Source organism: Danio aesculapii, chromosome 6, assembly GCF_903798145.1.
Source record: "Danio aesculapii chromosome 6, fDanAes4.1, whole genome shotgun sequence".
In the NCBI taxonomy this organism is placed as follows: Eukaryota; Metazoa; Chordata; class Actinopteri; order Cypriniformes; family Danionidae; genus Danio; species Danio aesculapii.
Genome location: NC_079440.1, coordinates 16,754,817 through 16,777,317, shown reverse-complemented (window position 1 = coordinate 16,777,317; position 22,501 = coordinate 16,754,817). Strand labels below are relative to the sequence as shown.

Sequence of the window (22,501 nt, the reverse complement as noted above, 5' to 3'; positions counted from 1 at the left end):
GAAAATACTGACTGTCTCTGTAGGTCAAAAAAGTAATGAATTACATAATTATAATTGTATTTAAATTACTTTTCTAATGAATTTGCCTGGAAAGTAGATTGGCTATTTAATGACTAATTTAATTAGTTCACTCATTACTAAAAATCCACATAAACCCCAATGCATACACTGTAAAGAAAATGCAGGGTTGCACAAAAGTCATTCATGTTGTCACATCACAAATACATTAAGTTAACAAAACTAATTTTGATAATAACACATTTTAAGTTTTAAAGTTTAATTTTACTTGATAAAACAACAAAAAAATCTCCAGAATTGTTTTGTTTCAGCTCATTTTAAAAAAGAAGTAATTTTAAAAAAATTACATTTTAAGCAATATATGTATCAAAGCACAACATGTATCAAATTAATGACACCATATTTAACACTATAAAGATACACATTTCTAAAACAAAACTTCTAGAAATGTGCACTAGTCAGACAACACTGTAATAAATGCTGGGTTCCGCACTATTCCTTCTTGTTGTTCCAACACAAATCAATTAAGTTAAGTTAACTTTTTTCTTTTTACAAATATAAGTGAATTAAACATAAAACAATGAAATTGCCCTTAAAAAACTCAAGAATTGTGCTGATTCAGCTTATTTTAAATAATAAGTTTGAACAAGCAGCAAAAAAAAAAAAAAAACCTGTTTAAAATGAGCTTAAGCAAAACAATTCTTGTCATTTCTTTGGCCAACTTATTTGTTTTATGTTCAGTCCATTTAAATTTGTAAACAATTAAGTTAGCTTAAGCATTTTGTGTTGGGACAACATGAAGGAATTGTGCTGATCCAACAGGTTAGGGGATTTGCAGTTCCCAACATGCTTTGCGTGGGATTGAATTAAGAGAGGGAAATGTTGACAGTAAAAGTAATCTTAGAAGTTTAAAGTTAATAGAAAGTCTTGTTAGAGTTTAATCTTCACTTTAGTTTGAAGATTTAGAAGATTTCCATGAGTTTTGAGATTACCATCTTGCAGAAGCACTTTAGGAACAGACAGTAAATAAATATCCTGTGACCGAAGTGTAATTAAGGAGATGATGGGAGGAAACCCAATATAGATTTGAAAACAAAGATATGTCAATGCTTGAGCCTACGAATGGACAAAACAGACCAACCTACCCTAGTATACAACAAACAATGATAGGTAAGGGATTTAAAATGAGTTATAAATCTTAGTGCACCATGGTAAACAGTCTCCAATGCATGCAGACTTTGAGACGAAGCATGCATATACGTAAATATCACCACCATAATCCAATATCGACATAAATGTTGCATCAACCAGCTTCTTTTTAGCATCAAATGAAAGGCAGTTTTTAATTCTAAAATAGAAGCCTAAAATCACTTTGAATTTTTTCACCAATTGCTGAACGTGAGAACTAAAAGTAAGTGTATCATCGATTAAAATTCCAAGATATTTGTACTGGGACACCAATTCAATTTCTGCACCATGTGTAGTAGTAATAGAACCTAGCTTTTGCTTAGTTTGTTTTGGATTTGAAAATAACATATAAGTTATGATATTATCAGACCTTTGAGTTTAAGTTAAATAAAAATACAAATGCATTTAAATTTTTATTTGATAAAATCATGTTGGACCAACTCAATTGCATTTAATTGTGTAAATAGTTTTCTTTTTTTTTGGTGCTAAACAAATGTATTGGATGGAAATCCTGCCCTCAATTAAATTGAGTTCATCCAATGAGTTATTTTTTGAGTCTACATTATGCAGTTGTCTTGATAAATATTCTTCTTTATGCATAATGCAGTATTTAAGGCAAGTACAAACACTCAAAAATTTTTGCTGCTTGTTCAAACTACTTATTTAAAATGAGTTGAAACAACACAATTTGTAAGGTTTTTTTGGTATAATTTATTTGTTTTATGCTTAATCCATTTAAATTTTTAAAAACAATTACTGTAAGTTAATTTAATAAATTTGTGTTGGGACGACATGAAGGTATTGTGTGGAACCCTGCATTTTTACAGTGAATAACTGCAACTAAAATAACAAAAAACTAATTAAAGGCAATCACTTACTTGACTTTTTTTAGTTGAAAAGTAATATATTTATAGTAACTAGTTATTTGCCAATCATTGCCAATGTATTTTTATGCTGTGCAAATACTGTACATTTAAGCTATAATAAACATGAACAAACTATCTCACCGCTGTGCGCAGAAAAGCCTCCATACTTCTGGGGACCTTTCTTTGGCTCTCTTTGGCTGCTGATCCTTTCATCTTGGGAAAAGGTGTCCTTGTTATAATCCTTGTATTCAAGCGGGAAGTCCAGATCCTGGAAAAAAGATGAGGTGGAGTGGGGTGCTGCCACACGATGGCGCGAGCTGGGCTGTGCAGGAGAGGAAAGGAGGAGAGTCATCAGATCCTGCAGAAGCTGATCATCCTTATCCAGAGATGGAGGAACTGGAGGATTTCCCCTGACGCGAGAGGAGGATGCGGGATATCTGCCCTTGTCCACTAGGTTTAAAGAGCGCTCCTCTTCATCTTGATAACCATACTATTAGACAAAACACACACACAGGATGATGAAAGTAAAGAGAAGCAGTTGTAAAATATATATTAGTTCAGAGCTCTGCAATGATTGTAAGCAAAATCAGGCCCATAGCCAGACTGGTGAAAAGGCTGCTTTTTTTCCTCAAATAGTGGACTTTTTGCAGTTATTCGCTTCATTTTGTATTTAATTATGAGGTTTAAATGCTATATTTTAATTACATTTTTATTAATTAGATTTTTATTTGGATTAGCTTGCCTGCTGCCATTAGTTGCCATTCTACTTTACTACTCAATGTATGCCAGTCTGGTCTGGGTTATAAGTATAAGTATGCCAGTTCAGTCTGGGGTGGACTACCTAAAGTTCTCTCTGAGGAGTTAGACAGGATCCAGAGACGATGCTGTTGGATAATAGGTATTCTGTCTTCAACTTTTCCAACACAGAGTAAAAGGTGTGAGGAAGCCACCATACATACTCTCACTAAAAACACTCAGTGACAGTTTATCACTACTGCATTGTTTTGTCTGGCTAACATCCTCATGATTAACAACCATGTAATAAGCTAGCTAAAGTTTAGACAAGACAATATCATAGGCATACAGGCTAACGTAATGGAAAAATGACAGATGGATAGAGAAAATATTCCCCTCTCGTTTTTGCAGTCATTTATTCAGAATGATTGAAGCTATAAAAGCATGTACATATAATCTAGCTATGGAACTCAGTTGCTTTCAGTGTGTCCAACATTCTTAAAATTATTTTATTATTTTGTTCTGCTGAAAATAAAAATCATAATAGACTGAAAAAGGATAGTTCACCCAAAATTGAAAATGTATTCACCCTCAAGTGATTCCAAATCTTTGTGCTTTTTTCTCTGTTAAACACTAAAGAAGATATTTTGAAGAATGCTGAAAACCTGAAATCTCCAGAGTAGGAAAGACTAATACCATGAAAATCAATGGTTACAGGTTTCCTGCTTTCTTCAAAATATTTTTTTTTGTGTTCAACAGAAAAAAAAAAATGTATATAGTACTCTTTATTTTGAAAATTTTTGATAACAACAGTAGCCTAATTGGTATTAAAATAAACTTTAATATGGGCTGCTTTTGGTGCTTGACATTTATATTGGTCATTTTGTGTTACAAGAATAAGGTGTGGGGTTAAGAAAACGCTAAAAGTAAAATGTTTTTTCTCTAATTAACATTACAACTGTCAATAGTAGAAGATGACTTCCCAGGTACGCCAACCTGATTTCACCATGTAGGACGTGGACATCTATGTAGATCCTGGAACAACATTCCAATCAGACAATCAGAATTAAGGGATATGTTTACAGTTTATCTGAAGTTTAGCCCTACAGTTCATGCACTTCTACATGATTTTGGGAATAACTTAGCCATAATTTATGGTTGGGTTTAGGGGTAGGGAATATGCGTTACATTTTCAAATAAAAAGGATGGTCAAGGGTCAACATAGATGTTTATCCAGGATCACATAGTACTTGGCAAAATCATGACGTGTTTCCCAGGTATTAGGTATTCCCTCAGCTGGATGTTGGATTCATGAAAAAACAAATATTTGGATTCACACAAACCAATTTGCTGAAATCAAAAAGAAGTTGAAGCTTAGTCTTAAATCCTTCTTCGAATTGTTATTTTCACAATTTAAAATAGCATTGCAGTCAAAAAGATTATATGGTACAAATAAGAAAACAAATTACGGACCCTTGGCAGTGGAAGGTGGGTTGTCTGAACCACCAGAATATGGCTACAGGCCTGAACGTGCTGTGTTTGTTGTTTTTATGGGTTGACTCACTCGCTGGTAGCTATAAGGATCCAGACTTTGCATATGTAGAGAAGACTGAGGGGGCTCGACAATCATGTAGTCCATATAGGGATGTGCTTGTTTGGAGTTAAGCTGGTTTGTAGAGCCACTCTGAGACCTTTGATGATGGAAAGATTCAGAAAGAAATCAATGCAGTAAAAGTGAAAGTAAAAAGAAATGAGTACATAATAAAACTATGAATGTTACTCTGTGGAGGGGCCATTCTTTGTGCCAGAAAACAGTGGGATCTTCGGCACTTTGCTGAGTTCTTTCTTAATCACTGATTGAGTAACATCATCCCGCCATGTCAGTCCTGCAAAATAGTTCATGAAAAAATGCATTAGCTCTGGGGTCCAATACAATGGATAAAATACAAAACCATTAAAGCGATAGTTCACTTAAAAATGGAAATGTACTCATTATTTACTCCTTAAGTGATTATAAACCTATATGAGTATCTTGAACACTAAAGAAGATATTTTGAAGAAAGCTGAAAACCTGTAACCATTGACTTCTACACATTGTAAAAAGTGATTTTAAAAAGTGACTTTAAAAAGTGAGTAATCTATACCTGTCAACCCTCCCGTTTTTGCTGGGATTCTCCCGTATTTTACCCTTCTATCCTGCTATCATCCCGTTTAAGTTTTTTCCTGTATTTCTCCCACAATTTTAATCTTTCTATGAAAGTGGCATTAAAAAGCCGATAGCAAATGTGATGTAATAGCAAGAGCTTTTCAAAAGAATTATGTTTTCGCCTTTATTTAGGCTTGAAAGCACATTGGAATTAATATTAAAACAGCTGCTTTCACTTCATTTCCATTAAAGCTGTGCGTCGACCGTCGCTCTTCCTATGCAACCACTGTATAAAGACACTGTTCCCAGATCAGCTTCTGTATATGCAATTTGAAGAGGAGCAAAAGTGGACACTTTGGGATTTGAGTGTGTTTTTAAACAGATAAATAAACTTAATAAAATGTAAACATGTCTGTACTGTTGAGTTTTATTTTAAACACAAATAATTTTATCTTAAATGAACATAAACCGTTACGACAGTAACTATAGATATCATATCAAACAAAGCAGTGGATCAAAATAAGATATTAGCTGCTCTTCACTAAATAACTATAGTAACTTTGATCAATACTTAAATACTGTGAATTAAAAGTGAACAAGATTTTATGGCTTGATTTAATTTCTTGCATAAGTCATTGATTTTATTAGGCAAAAACTTTTATTTTGTTTTATTTTCAATATTTTTTAATGTTTGTATTCTATCATTTGAAGCCAGTTTCCTCCCCATATTTGTATTTGTAACCCATATTTGTAACAACTAGCCTTATTTACAATTAAGGATTTTAGGGTTTCTTCTAGGTAGCTTTGAGTTTTTTTTGTTTTTTTTTTGGAGGAAGTGAGGGAGGAGAGGCGTATCCCGTATTTTAACATCCCATTGTTGACAGGTATGGGGCAGGGCCATGCAAAGGGGGTGGCCCGGTAGCTAGAACCACTGCCCCTTTGCCCTTATTGGCTGAGGTGCCCCTCTTGCTCAATCGCCACCGCTCGATTGCGTTGAGCACCTGCCCCTGTAAGGGTCTGTGCAAGGGCCTGGTATGGAGTAATCCCATTGCCTTAAAAGTGACAGGTTGACTTTACGTTAAAAAGTGAGTAAACCCATTGTAGCTTGGAACTGTTCAGTTGATTTAACTTTATTTTTTTATAATTATGCACATAGTCATTTACTTAAACATTTAGAGCAAACCAGATCCCAAAAGCACACTGGCAGCCAATAAACAGTAAGGGGCATGTAACAACATCAATCAATCAATCAATCAATCAATCAATCAATCAATCAATCAATCAATCAGTCAGTCACAATACATTGAAAACATTTGTTGTACTGATCAAATTGTTATTTTCCGATGCACTAAATTACAATATTCTTATTTGAACTTTGGAAAAAAATTAATCAGGCCTTTATAGAATAAAACAAATATTAACATTTTACACAAACCCATGCCTAGTAAATCCCATGGTAAATGAATTAGTCTCCAAATTTCCTTTATATATACAGTTGAAAACAACATTATTAGCCCTCCTGTGAAATATTAATTATTATTCCCATATGATATCTATTTTTTTCTTTTCTTCTGGAAAAAGTCCTTCCTTTAGATTTCCTTAAGATTTTTAAGATAATTGACTTAACCTGCCTAATTACACTAATTAATCTAGTGAAGCCTTTAAATTGCTTTTTAAGCTGAATAATAGTATCTTGCAATATAACTAGTAAAATATTACATCATGGTAATGACTGATTAGAAATTATTATAATTAAGTTATTAAAACTACTTTGTTGAAAAATCCTATGAATATTAAATAAAGTTTTCAGTAAGGTTAGTTTTTAGGATGTCTATAAGCTAGTGTGCTCCAAAAAAGTGATAAAATTCACGTTTAGGCGATATGAATCTGATATAAACTTGTAAAGCTTGTAGTTTGTCACTTCTGCCTAAATGGATCAACTGTTTTATTCATTTCCCCTCGTATGTCAGTTTCTCATCAAATCATAACCAATCAAATGCTCTCTAGTGTCTGACATGCTCCACCCCCTTTAAGGCGCTTCTCATTTGCTTTTCATTTGAGGCTCTTGAGCTCAATCAGTCTCACTGACACAGTGATGATAAGACAAAACGCTATTGGCTGTTGTTAAAATAATCCGACAGAAGGGTTAATAAATTTCCCCTCAACTGTATACGTTCAAATATGCATATGATTTTTCCTATGTGAGGTCTAAAATTATGAAATATTTTATATTGACCTATTGTCAATTTCTACAAAAAAACACTCTAAATGACTTTAAAATATACTTTAAATTGTTAAGATGTGTTATAAGCAGTTTATAAAATAAACACAAATGACCATTTTACTCAAACACATATCTATTAATAGCAAATCCAGAGAACAGATAGTACTTCTAGGGCTGCAAATCTATGTGTAAATAAATTGCTAATCAATATATTTAAGAGGACAGATTGTGTCATAAATGTCTGCAAGGGTTCGACACACTTACATCTTTACACCCGTTAAACCCCATCATCGACCCATGCACTGTACATTACATGCACTCACTCATTTATTTGCCCTGGTTGCTATGGTAACACGGACGATTTTTTGTCACATGCCAATAGATGAATCGTCTTTTTTGCCCATTGTGTTTACAATATGTTGTTCCCATGGCAACCATTTTTTTAAAAATCGCAAGCTGCATTGATGGAGGATGTTAAAATGTGCATGTCAGACTCACCTTCCTTCATGAGCGTTTGCAGTAATGACTGTAGTCTGTCCAACAGAACTGCAGTCACCGTGTAGCGAAACCTTTCCTGTCTCTCCGCAAGACACTGACCAAACAGCTCATCTGCAAACACACATAAACCTTATTCTGTAGGAATATACACAGAGCACATGGCCTGCTGAGCTGTTATCTTAAAGTAAAAAAGGGGGCAATATTATTTTTGTACAATATTTTCAATTTTAACTAAAATAGTGCAAGTCAAAGCAGAGACTTTTTAAAAAAAAAGGTGTCGTCCAATTTTAGTCATTTATAAATGGATGGATACAAATGGAAGTCTTTAGAAAGATTATTTGAAATTTAATGTCATAATAATAATAATAATAATAATAATAATAATAATAATAATAATAATAATAATAATAATAATAATAATAATAATAATAATAATAATAATTATTATTATTATTATTATTATTATTATTATACACACACCCACACATTGGTGAATTGAAATGTTTTTATTTATTCTTTTCATCTTATTTTATCTTTGTATACAGTATTGTATGTCTATTTTATAATTTGTTATATGTTATAAAAAATGGAAGATAAAAATTCACACACACTCAGCCAATGTACTTTATTCAACTCACCTATAGTGCATGTCTTTGGATTATGAGGGAACACCCGGAGGAAATCCATGCAAACACGGGGAGAACATGCAAGCTAGGGCTGGGTGATATGGCAAAAATACAATCTTGATAATTATTTTCCATATTAAACATAGCGATATATATTCGATATAAGTTGTATATGCTTCCAGATTTAAAATAGTACCCCAACAATTAACGGTGGCCAAAAATTCAGCACATCTCTAATATAAACACACTTTTAGATTCCCATCGTTGCACATTTCTGCTGTGTGACTGGCTCTAGGATCAAAACAGAGTAAAAAAGTCCAGAGCTTATCATTGTTATTAATATAAATTTTATCGCGATTCGATATAATATCGTTTATCAGCCCAGCCCTAATGCAAACTCCACACAGAAACGCCCCCAAGACTCGAACCAGCGACCTTCTTGCTGTGAGGTGACAGTGCTAACCACTGAGCCACCATGCCCACACTACTGTATTTTATTTTGTAACTTATTTTAAATGTTTTTTTCTGTTTAATAAATATTGTAGTGGGAAAGAACATTCTGTAACATTATATAAGATAATATTCTGTACTGTTCACTGGGTTTTGTAATATAATTAAAATCGTTCATTCACTCATTTTCTTTTCGGCTTAGTCCCTTTATTAATCTAGGGTCGCCACAGTGGAATGAACCACCAACTTATCCAGGATATGTTTTATGCAGCAGATGCCCTTCCAGCCGCAACCCATCACTGGGAAACACCCATACATCCTCATTCAAACACGTACACTACGGACAATTTAGCCTACCCAATTCACCGATAGCACATGTCTTTGGACTTGTGGGGGAAACCCGAGCACCCACACAAACGCGGGGAAAACATGCAAACTCCATATTCAAAATAAATAAGATTAAATAAAACAGCTCCGGTCAGGGACAAGAAAGCAGAAATTAGGACTGTCCCTGGAAAACACTCCACTATGCTGTAATGCACGTTTTCCTATGAGGAGCTCTTTTCCTATTTATATCTACTGTCTCACCCCTGCTCTTTCTGCTTCTGTTCGACATAAACACAGACTACGGAGAGGGTGAATTTGTGTGATGTCACAGTTGCCATGGAAATGGTGGAAGAGCACCATTTGGGTGAGTCAGTATTTACTGTGTAGTCAATGATTTTTTACACACTCAAACCACAGCTACAACAGAGAGTTCAAACCTTCATAGCTGTTAATAGAGTCTGTATTTATTCACCCTTTTTATGTAATGAAATTTGTCAGCATGATAGACAAGGAATGTACTTGTATAAACTGCAAGAAATTATTTTCTTACTTCAAGGTTTCGTCTTGTTTATAGTAAAATTGGCAAAAAAAATCTTGAATTAAGAAGCATTTTCTAGACTTAAATTAAAATTATTGTCTTGTATTTTGAAACAATAAGAAAAAAATAAGCTAAATAATGCGATATGAAAAAAATAATCTTATTTCAAACTGAAAAGAAAATTATTTTACCTCACTGGTAGATTATTTTGCTTGTTTGATATAAAAAAATCTCACTTAAAGGGGTGGTCCAGAGTACATTTTTAAGGCTTGGCTGTGTTTATGGGGTGCAAAGTAATGTGTGCTCATGCATCACTTGTAGAAAATCAAAATAATTTTTTCATATATCTTACTTTAATTATATACAGCTACTCAGCTAACATAAAAACGATATTTCCTAGTTCCTCTGTAAGCCCATCCTCAAGAGGCTCTGACTGGTCAGCTAACATAGCGGATTGGCTCCATGTCACTAGGAAGCGCGCATTTATACTAGCATGTGCTGTGCCTCTGTTATGCAAATACTGTAGCTGCATCCCAAATGGCACACTATACACTATGCACTTTGTGCTTATGCTCTTACTCACAACATAGTATGTGTATGTAGTGTCGTCCCAAATGGAACACTAACGTTTTTTTTACTAAGCGGAAATTCAAACCGTTTTCCTGATGATGTTTGACGGTTGCCAGATTAGCAAATAAATTACCAAACTACCAAATAATACCTACTTATAAGTATAACCGCATTCACCATCAGGAGGCGCTATAATCACTCTCGTAGGAAAGCTCCGCCCCTTCCGCTACGTGAGCAAAGCAGCGGCTGTTGAATGTGTGAAGTGTCCAACAATCCACACTTCATTTTAACAGTTGAATAAGTGCATCATGCGGGTATTTAAAGTGCACTTCTTTTTAGAGTTTTCAGTGTGAACGCACTACTTACACTATTTATACTACAGAATGCCATACACTAGTGCAAAAGTATGTGATTTGGGACACACCTTGTCAGTGAGTGTAACTGTTAGCCATATCAAGTTGAGCCTGAATCAGAAAATGAAGAAGACACAGCTGAAGCTCACGCCTGCTCTCTAAAATAAAATCTGACAAGTGTCTTTCACATATATTCAGGTTATAAGCATGCGTAAGTAATATGAAACATTCACATATCTTTTGAAATTTTTTATTTTAGATGTAGAACGCAGGAAAAAGCGGCCGCATAGAGAGACTCTGCAGTGCTGGTGAAGATTGTGGCAGTTTACAGCTGTTTGACTGATATATATGAATTTTTAGCTAAATTGTTAGCGGTGGCAAACAGCATTTTCTGTTGTTTACATCCTTGTTTATGTACTTGCTACAACATACTGTTAACGCTAGACACTTTAGATCAATTTAACAAATAAAAATACTTACAGGTTGTGGGTCACATTCCACAGCTTCTCTTATTATGGTTGGAGCTGCTCCTTCTTTGAGGAGTTTTTAGCCGAGTACAGCACTGAACTGAGAGAGATTCTGGAAGCTGTCCTTTGTCAAATGCTAGAGCTATATCTTTTTTATAATTCTTTGTAACAATTAAAATGAAATTGTAAGCACTACTCTCTTTGTGTTATATCCTTTAAAACCCAAACACAGAAACAGAAGTAGTATAAAAATAGCAGCATTTGGACACCATTTTGGTTTTCTCTGACATAACATTGCAGTGCCTCTGGCCACGCCCCTTTGTTGTGAGGGTGTATGCGCATAACCTGAAGGGTTTATGATTTCTATAACCCGGATGTATTTTTTTATAGTCCCCAAGCTTAATTCGCTGTAGGTTTTGCTAAGCTAACTCTGTAAAAGCCAATGTCTCCCTTTGCATTGAACTTTGAGCGTCTTACATTCAGAGATGTTGTTTATATTCACACAGCTACATTTCACATAATCTAAAGTTTAAAATATGATATCGTAGTAGACCACCCCTTTAATTTTGACTTTTTTTTGCTGAAAACAAGACGATCATTTTTACTTGTCTGGAAAATGATTCTTGATTTAAGAATTGATCAATATTTGGACTTGAAACAAGACAAAAACTAAGTAAGAAAATCATCTTTTTGCAGTTTACACATACAAAACTAAGTCAAGACTGATGAATGCATGACGAATTAAACATAAGGACAAAAAGTATGGTATTAAATTGCTATTATTACAACTGTTCCAGGAACTATTTTTTCCCAATAATAAGCAACATTGTGCAAGAGTCAAAAACTTACCATCCCAGCAAATCTCCTCTCTGGAGCACAGGCCTTCATCAAACAGACAACCTTCAGCACAGAGAAACAGAGAAAGAGAACACACTGATGAAGGAGGTTAGAGGTAATTGTTTTTCAGACATTTGACAAAATAGACCAGCACAGGCCATCTGTTCACATCTGTGAACATAAGATTTGCTGCTGGAGCTCCCAGCAACACAAACATCTCAGAGATGCGACCCATTTCCGGTAAACTGATCATTTCAGCACCGTAAATCAATATGTGCATTTGATTATCAGAATGGCAATCAATTTAGCGCCATAGCAACAACAAAATGCAATACTTGGAATCCATAACGCCCATTAGTAATGAATTACAAGAATGTTGCCAGACAAAACAAAGCAAGAGTAGCTCCAGCTGTCATCTGCATCTTGCCACAAACGCTACTTAAAGGAACACTCAGTTTTTTTTTTTGTGTGTGTGTTAAAAAGTTGATTTTTACCATTTTTTAATCCAACCAGCCAAACTACGGGTCTCACAGAATTACTTTTAGCTTAGCTTAGCAGAAATCATTTAATTAGATTAGACCATTAGCATCTCTCTTAAAAAATGGCTTGAATTTTGGTCAAATTTGGACTCTTCTGTAGTTACATACTAAGACTGATGTAAATTGAAAAGTATCTATTTTATATGAACTATACACTATCTCTGGTGTAATAATCAAGGAACTTTGCCATAAAATTACTGAAGTAGACCCAGTGATATTATGCAGCACCTGAAAATCACTTGCGTCTTTCAAAACAACCAATGTGACCACCTGTTCGCACAGGAAACAAGTGCAAGCTGGAAGTTACCTAGCTGGGCCTATTTTCAGGTGCTGCGTAATATCATCGCGCCTGCTGCAGCAAAGTTCCTTGATTATTACGCCAGAATGAGAGTATAATTCCTAGACATATTTGTTCGGGTCGGTACACAATGTCACTACAGAAGAGTCAAGCTGTTAATAGGAAACTTCTCAAAAATCGTTAGTCATTTTTGAGGGAGATGCTAATGGTCTAATCCGTTTCAATGATCTATGCTAAGCTAAAAGTGCTCTTGTCAGAGCCAGAGATTATAATATTATAATACAATTCCATAGTCATTCGTTTCCTACACTGAAAAAAAGAATTCAAAGATGATTCCTTGGATATACTATTTAGTTTTAAGGGGTTGAAAACAATTTATTTGGGCTGAGTTTAAACAAACAAACTAAATTGAACATTACTAAATGTAATTTGTTTGTTTAAATTATATTAATATTATATATTGTTTGCAACAATTTTGCAGACATCCTTTTTTTTCAGAGTACGTATGTAAGTTGATATGTGTCAGCAATCAGCATTCTTCAAAATATCTTATTTTGTGTTTAACAGAAATAAAAAAATAAAATAAAAAAACTCATAAATGTTTAAAACCACATGAGGGAGAATAAGTGACAAGGTCATTTTTATTTTTGGGTGAACTATCCCTTTGATAGGATTTACAAACAAGGAAGACAAACAACTGAAAATACAACATCAGGCTCATTATGACAAGCCAGATTTTCATGTTTGAGCGCATACCAGAATAATGTGGAGTGCACTAAGTCAACCTTCCTTTCATCCAGTCCCCAAGCGCACTCTCTCAACCACACACACACACACACACACACACTTGAGAGTTGGGCAGACACACTCGTCATACATAATTAAATCATGGAATGAAAGTTGGTTACATGAGTGGGAGTTCCTGCTTCAGTCTGCTGTGTGCATTGACTCTGCTATTAAAATACATGTAAAGTCTTCCTGAGGAAAAAAGGGGTAAGCAGGCCCAGTTCTGCTGCAAGTGCAATTGAATTCACCCTTAAATAAAAGCTAAACCACAATGGTTGAAAAACTGGAGTCTAAAAACAGAATATTAGTGAAATGGCAAACGTTCCAATACCTAGGGTGAATTTGGGCAATCTGGGACACCTAAGTTTCAGTGTGTTTATTTCTGTTCTAACAAAGTTTAGTCAACAGGACTTTTATTATAAATTTAGCACGGACTTCATGTGAGGGAAATCACATGACTTCATTAGGGGGTTCCACAGAGGGGGGCAGGGCACTTGTCAATGAGAGACACTGCGCTGCAGAGCAAAGTGTTGAACATGTTTTTTTTAGATTTTTTTTCTTTAAAACATTTTATTGTTGTCCCACTTTATCAAATATGATTGATAATGTGGGACAGTATGGTTTGGGTAATCTGGGACAGGCTTTGAATAGGATAAATATGCATTTAGAGACTTTATAAGTTTAATGACAAGGGCTAATATATGCCTTAATGAGAAAGGGATGCTAATATGGACTACTAGAGGTAATAAATATAGCAAAAATTCGCTAACTAGAGAGATGCTGCAGAGATGGAATGTACAATGTTCTGTACACAAATTCACAATCTCTCTCTCTCTCTCTCTCTCTCTCTCTCTCTCTCTCTCTCACACACACACACACACACACCACACACACACACATTTTAAAAATTGGTAAAATTGTATTTGGCATGCATTAATATGGCAAATATTTACTTTTTGCAGCCCAAATACATGTTTTATCAACTTTTATCAAATTTAGGCAAAAAATGTTTGGCATAAAAATACTAATAGGTGTGGCATGGCTTTTCTCAGCATATCTACATTATGTTTTCTTATGTGGTTAGAAAACATCTTGGGGATTTCAGAAAAGTCTAATATGTTTTTATAATCAGTTAGACAGACATTGAAATAGAGAGCTGAAGTGAAAATTGCAGAAGTGTCCCACATTACCTGAATTCACCCTATGTGTTGTTTGTGTTTGGTGAGCGACACGTTTCTGTTTACAGTGTTTTGTAGCACTGAGAAGTGCATCCAGTCATAGATGCATATTGGTAATTTATTCAACACAATGGCCAATATGGTCAGAATTCACTTTGGCTTTTCTGTGTGAATGTATACTTTCAATGTAGCAAAGACTAGCCTAGACATTATGCAAGTAAGAGTGTGATTATAACAGACAGCTCAAAGGGATGGTTCACACACAAAACATTTAGTCTGTTACGAGTAGTTGTTGTTGTAGTGTGCGTGTGTGTTGTTTTTCTTTCTCTCGCTCCCTCTCAATTATTCGCAGGTGCCGCAGATTACGGCGGATCGCAATTGAGACTTGGGTCGGCGGCGGCCATATTTAAAACACCAGAGAACATGGATTCATCGGCTCCCCGCTCTCTCTCGATTACCAGCTCGTTGGTTTTTGTGGAGTTGCTATTTCGAACAATGAAAAATGAGTGATTGTTGCTGGTGTCTCTTGTTGGCATTTTGTGAGTTGCCCATGTGAAATTGTACGTTTTAACCGGAGAAACTAACACAGTTTTCTGTCTCTCTAACTTGGAGCATGGTAGGGAGGTTTGGTGCCTTCTGTTTATTATTTTCGTTTTTTCATTTCTATTTTCTTTAATTTAGTTAGTGTGGTTTATTGTCACTTTATTTTGGCTTAACCCCTCCCGAGGTTTTCTTGGTCATTACAAATAATATTTCCTTGTTAATTCTCAGTGGTTTGTGATTTGATTTATATCTTGAAGTGAGAGCGTAGGGCACCAGGGATTTTTTTTAATCCATCTTGTTACGTTTTTGATTAACCTTCTTTTTGATTGAGGATTTTTAATTTAATAATTTATTAATTATCAAAAACAAGTCATTCATAATTTATTTATTCATCCTCCACTTGTTTCAAACCTGTTTCAAAATCATTCTTCTGAACACAAAGATATACTGATAAATGTAGTATTTTTTTGTCAAGCTTTTAAAGAAAATAATTATTAAAAATGCTAATTGTCTAATCCGATGCAACTATCTATGCTATAAGCCATGCTAAAAGTGCTCCCGACAGACCCAGAGATGGGCTGAATTGATTCAAAATGGTAAAAAATTCCAGTTTAACTCCATTGTTTGTTCCTTTTTAAAGGGTTAGTTGATAATTTTTGTATTTTATTTTCTTACTATGGATGTTAATAGCTGTTTGTGGCAACATTCTTCAGAATATCTTATTTTGTGTTCAACAGAAAAAAAATGTATTCATAAAAGCTTGGAACCACTTGAGTTTAAGTAAATGGTGAGGAACTTTGTATTTTTGTGCGAACTATCCCTTTATTCAATAAACTGAAGTGAGGAAAAGGTTTGAAGTTATTATAATGGTAGCATTCTTTGTACGCTTTCTAAGCTATACATTATTCATTGAATTCTTGAATAAATGTTTTATCATGTGCCAAGAAGAGCATGACCACATGCATCTCAAGAGTGACATCCTCCCATAAATGCAGGATTCAGTTTTAAAGGTACAATGACTGATACAGAGATAGTCAGTCATAGTAGTGGATGTGACAAAAGCATTATTTTGTCAAAACAAATGTATTCCTACATAAATCAAAACGCAGACACACAGAATTGTAAAACATAATTTTAAAACCTTTTTTCAATTATTTGTAAAATTTCAGAAAAACACATATGCTTGGTTGTTTCAACTCACTTGTGAGAAATATGGGAAAAAACTAAAATTAGATTGAAACCTTTTTTTTAAAAAGGATCCCATAAGAAAAATACATTAGAATAATAGACTTTAGTGCTTTTAAACCATACTATAATAAAGTACTTGAATTACAGTTTTTTCAGATGCTAGGACTCATTTCTCAATGCTTGTCAATTTTGCAAAACTCTTCACACAATTCCCAACACAATGTCACGGCAATTCACAACTTTTTGATTTAGTGGCTAATTCGTATGAATTCATACGATTTAGTACGATTTGCTCATTCCCCAATGACAGTTGGGTTTAGGGGTGGGGTTAGGTGCCATGCGTCCTTTTTAAAATCATACAATTTCGTACAAATGAACTCGTACGAATTCGCATAACAGACTTTCAGCTTGGCAAAGCAGTTCATTTCACAATCAAAATAATTTACAACTACCAAAACACTTTAGTCAGGTCTCAAATTAACTCATTCTTCCAGAACACTAGCAAAGGTTGACAGCCGACAAACACACTTTGTTACCCACAAAACAATGACCTAAAAACAGTGTTTTCTTGTGTAGAACAAGGACACATCTCTGTTTATAATTGCAATATATAATGTTATAACTGCAATATATGTTACTGGAATAAATCAGACATGATGTAGAATTCCTCAATATTTTATGTCGCTTATTATTATTATTATTATTTTTATTTTTGTTGTATACACACCATCCACTGATACAGATACAATAGTAATGCTAATCTGGCTGGTTAAACTGCATTTTTAGATGTGAAATATGTTTCAATAAAATATTGCTGTTGAATTTTGCTGTCTTATTCAGTTTTGCATGATGTTATTGTTTGAACAGAAGTTTAACAGTTTTGAAAACAGTATGTAAGAACGTGCAAAATGTCCTGTGCGTACAAAGATTTTTGGCAGTTGTGGTGTCTGAGTGAGAAAAGAATTCATGAAATTTGAGAGATGTAGTCACTGAATGCATTTTATGCCAAAACAATGATAACTGATCCTGAGTTTATCCCACATAGACTTGTGTTGTGCTCACTATGTGAAGAGTTCTGCAAAAGTGACCCAAGTATTGAGAAATGTGTAGCGTCTGTAAAAAACTGTAATGTATTTTGGTAATTCTATAGTTGGTATGGTAACAACTAAAGTCTAAATAAAACTAATCATACAATACCGTAGTTTTCAGTTTACAATATAATACACATTTATTATATGGTTCAAAAACAATATATCTTTCTTTATGGACAATGTTTCTATTATGGTGGTGGAAGGATCTTAAACTATTCAAATTCATTTCAGAGGTACCTTTAGTAGGGATGCACCAATGTATTGGCCACCGATATTTATCAGCTGATATTAGAGTAATTTAACGCTGATAGTTGATTAATTACATGGAGGAAGTGAGCTGCATGTCTTTTAAATAATCCAACAAGTTTCTCAGAGAAAACTCTTAGTATACTGGCAAAAACGAACATAATCTGCACAAAATTATTATTATTAAATAATTAGCTGGTTTGAGCTAATGGTCAACATTTCTTTCTGATGCATCACAATTTATATTTTACATATAGCAACAGCACTTGCTCTATTTGTTACGTTTATTAAATGACATTAAATAATTGTTTAATGTTGAAAATATTGAATAACAAAAATCACCTTTGAAGATTGTCATATTGTAAAAACTTGTGCCTCTCTTAAAATGTTGGAAAGTTGAATGTTTAATGCCATAGCAACAACAACAAAAGCAATGGCTTTAAATCCATTATGGCCACCAGTAATAAATTACAAGAATGTTGCCAGACTAAACAAAGCAAGAGAAGCTTCAGCTGTCATCTGCATCTCACCACAAATGCTACTTAAAGGAACATTTAACTTTTTGTAAATATGCTCATTTTTATAGTTTTACATTTTTAGAGTTTTACATTTAGCCGAACTACGGATCTCTCAAAAGCACTTTAGCTTAGCTTAGCATAAATCATTGAATCAGATTAGACCATTAGCATCTCGCTCAACAATGATTTTTGATAATTTTCCTATTTAAAGCTTGACTCTTCTTTTGTAGCATACTAAGATTGATGGAAAGCTGCTATTATATTTGAACTTAACACTCATTCTAGTGTAATAATCAAGAAACTTTACTGCCATACCATTACTGAAGTAGACACAGTTATATTACGCAGCACCTGAAAATCATTTCAATCTTTCAAAACAACCAATGTGACCACCTGCTTGCACAGGGAGTGTGTGCAAGCTGGAAGTAAATTAGCTGGGACTATTTTCAGGTGCTGTGTAATATCATTGCACCTGCTGCAGCCATGGTACGGCAACAAAGTTCCTTGATTATCATGCCACAAAGAGAGTATAAAGCTGCGGTCACACTGGGCTTTGTGTGTGTGAAATTCTGTCTAAAGCTACGGTCACACCGGGCTTTGTGTGTGCGAAATTCTGTCGTGCGGTGCTGCGAAAAGGGGCGGGATTAAACAAGATGATTAGACGTTTAAAAAAAGCGAGCGATTGCTCCATGCTTTAAATTCTGTCCAGAGAGGTCCTGTTTTGATCCTCGATGGTCTCACACAGTCAAGTGATGCGATTTCGCAGGTCAGAGTTCACCAAGCTTGAACTTTGCACCGCAGCAACCTGCGAAACTCGACGCATGACCCCGCATTTCCGGTCTGACGCATTCGCGTGCGTATGAATGGAAGTCTATGGAAGGAAAAGTCAAGTGTGACCGCACCTTTATGGTGCTGTGAAAAGGGGCGGGGTTAAACAAGATGTTTAGACATTAAAAAGCAAGTGATTGGTCCATGTTTTGAATTTCTGTCCAGAGAGGTCATGTTTTGATCCTCAATTGGTCTCACACAGTAAATGATGCGATTTCGCAGGTCAGAGTTCACCAAGCTTGAACTTTGCACTGCAGCAACCTGCGAAACTTGACGCATGACCTTGCGTTTCCGGTCTGATGCATTCGCGTGCGTATGAATGGAAGTGTATGGGAGGAAAAGCTCAGTGTGACCGCAGCTTTATTCCTAGACAAACAATTTTTTGTTTGCTGTTAATAGGAAAATTATCAAATATCATTGGTCATTTTAGCGAGATGCTAATGATCTAATCTAACAGTGTTCCTACTAGACCCAGAGATATAAGCCGAATGGACTCAAAATGGTAAAAGCTCACCTATTTAACTCTAAACATTAAAACATTATACAAGAAGCAGCAGGGGAGACCGGGGATGATTGTAAAAAATTTTCTTTAGCACCTAAACGACCCTTTCTTTAGCTACAAGACTGAAACTTTTAGGCAAAGAACTCACATTTGTCTACTACAAATGTCAACTATTTAAATTTCTTAAACTATATCACAGACTTTGTGAGATGATGACAAATACAAAGTGGTCATTTGTTACATCCTACCCTACTACTGTGGTAGGTTGTAAGTAACACATACTTACAAAGTAAGGGTACTACAATTGATAAGGAACAACAACAGATTTATTGTGAATAAATGACTGCAACCAGGGGTGTAGCAACTGGGGGGGGGGGGGGGGATACGTCCTCCTCACATTTTGAGATAGACCATTTAGAAACACGTGATTAAGAATGAAAACTTTTGGATTTCATACAGCTTCATAATCCCCCCCCCACACACACTTTTAAAATGTCCACTACAGCCCTGACTGCAACAATGGAATATATGTGATATTGGAAGTGTAGTGCATATTCTGTTGTGTTTGTGCGTGCACATGTGCGTTCATGTCTGTACGTGCACATTCATATGTATGCTTGTGTAAGTGTTTGTGTACTTTCAAAACACGTGTTTCAACCTACCCCACCACTGACACCCATTGTTTAGCTTACTGTATTAGCATGGTGCTGTGAAATTAGCAGGAGGTGATACACCTTCTTTACTAGAGAAACAGTTTGACCTGATATCACTCATACAACATCATCTACAACGGCAGAGGTACTAATAGATCTTGTTATGTTTATTTTTTTTACTCTCTTACCTCAGAATTCGATTTTCTGTTGTAGCTTCAGGGGGATTGCAAGACTGACTGGAAATCTCCATGTGTGATTGTTAAGTTAACCTGAGGAAACTGAAAATGTTACATGGACCCCTATCTTATCCCTGACTCCGTGGAATTGGTAGTGTTACAACTCTCCCTGTGTTTCAAACTATACCCGGTCTCCCCTATGAGCAAAAACAGTGCCAAGTTAAACTTAAGGCACAGGCTATAAAACCAGCTACACTTTGCTCTGAGCCCAAACTGGGCCTATTCTGTATTGTTTAATAAATAATCTGAATCTAAATAAGAGCTGAAACTTTACAGACACATTCTGGAGACCTATTTTACATCTTGTAAAATGGGTAAAATAGAAGCCCTTTCACTGAGCCTAAGAGAAAGTGAAGAGTTCGAGGAAACCGATAGTCCAAAAGTTATCCAGTTATTACATATCTCCCATCTATCCTGCCACCTTCCACAGACATGAAAATCAATACTTCCGCTGTTCATTTTCCTACACAACAACATCTCTCTCTCTCTCGCTCTCTCTCAGACTTTTCTCTCAGAGTTCTGTGTGTTTCTGAGTGACGTGTGGCCTCACAGTGACGGTTTTTGAGAATGACGTGGTTAGGCTCGTCAGCGGTGAGTCAGCCTGCAGAAAAAGAGCGAGTCCAGAAGCAGCGCGCAAGCCAACCGACAACGCTTGAAACCCCACTCAGACACCACACGCACACACACACACACACACACACACACACACACACGCCCCATCAACTTCAAATCAATTTAAAGCAGTTGTTCCCAAATCGACCCATTGTGCGCAATTAAGCGACTGACTGCTTCCGCTGTCCGTGGTGCTGGACGGTTACACCACCACAACAAACAGCATGAACACCACTCAGCGGTGGACTATGGCCGTGTATGAAAGTCGTAAAACGCACGTAAAAGGCTGCTGAACTGGCTAAATTATCCAAGCGTAAGTAATTGAGTGCAGTAAATAATCATAGAGTCCGAATAAAAATAACGTTAACGCTTCAAAACAGAGCTATGGGAGAGCTCGCGTCGGCGGAGTTATACATCTCTAATAGACTGGCAGGTTATAGACTGCGTTACTGCAGGCTCTATGAATCATGCTGTAGTTATCTGATGTAGAGCCAGAATGCTCCTTAATTTTTTTTTACAGAGAACATTAAAGTACTCAAACATGATTAAATAATAAATCCACCTATAAAATACACGCACACACAACTATTTGTATTATTCGATTCGTTCGCAATTCACTAAATCCACTCAATGAACTGAAGTTAGTTTTTTTTTATAATTAAAATTATATTTAGGATAGTGAAATACATATAAGATTGAGTTAAAACATTAACAAAATGACCAACTATTTAATGAATACCCTAAAAATCAAATATTATTCTCAATCTCCGCCGTTCATCCCACCCGAGACGTGCGTTATTCATCTACGTCAACAATTAGAGCACGATTGTGACAAATTTATATATAATGCATGCAACACGCTTACACATAGCATAACATTTTGCATGCACGGTTATACTTGCGGAAGGAAACCAAAAAATAATTCGTTTTTACTCATTCAGACTGGAGAAAAAATATTATAAGCGGTTAAGTAAAAATAACTTAATTTCACATGCAATTAAATGCACGAGTGGCTGGAAAAGTGCAGATTTTTTCCTTCCCCGAATCGTGCATCATTCAGCCAGCTGAAGTTAACCTGTGGCTCGTGCTCTTGACGTACCATATTTATCACCGGTGCCAAGCTGACAACACGCAGTCGCCAAACAGACCAGCATCCACAGACGCGCCGATCTCATCATCCCTCGGCTTCTCTCCTTTTTTCACCGTTCACACCGACATATTTAGATGACACGGTGATCGATGTGATGCTGCGCGTGTGCCAAACTCCACAAACACGAGTCTTGGGGAGAGTGCGATAAAGAGGAGTGTGTGTGCGCGAAAAGCAGCAGCGCGCGCTCCTGCGGGGAGGGGGTGAGAGCACCGGACACACTGAAAACCCGGAGAGTGGGCACGACAATCGGTACAGTAATGCAGTTATTCTGAGAAATATACAAATTACGT

The 22,501-nt window shown here is 35.5% G+C and overlaps 1 protein-coding gene across 2 annotated transcripts in view; it reads right to left on the bottom strand.

Annotated features, from left to right (window-relative positions):
- The window catches only part of ptprnb (protein tyrosine phosphatase receptor type Nb), a 61,134-nt gene extending 38,649 nt beyond the window's left edge, over positions 1 to 22,485 (bottom strand). The window contains exons 1-6 of one of the 2 annotated variants that reach the window (XM_056459682.1): positions 22,161 to 22,485; positions 11,856 to 11,906; positions 7,676 to 7,786; positions 4,588 to 4,693; positions 4,372 to 4,498; positions 2,214 to 2,562 (exon numbers count right to left, since the gene is read on the bottom strand). In XM_056459682.1, coding sequence (XP_056315657.1) covers positions 2,214 to 2,562; positions 4,372 to 4,498; positions 4,588 to 4,693; positions 7,676 to 7,786; positions 11,856 to 11,906; positions 22,161 to 22,239 — 823 coding nt within the window. In that variant the 5' untranslated portion in view covers positions 22,240 to 22,485. The remainder of the gene's footprint in view (positions 1 to 2,213; positions 2,563 to 4,371; positions 4,499 to 4,587; positions 4,694 to 7,675; positions 7,787 to 11,855; positions 11,907 to 22,160) is intronic. The other variant, XM_056459683.1, reaches the window with a different exon arrangement.
- Between the last annotated feature and the right edge of the window lie 16 nt (positions 22,486 to 22,501).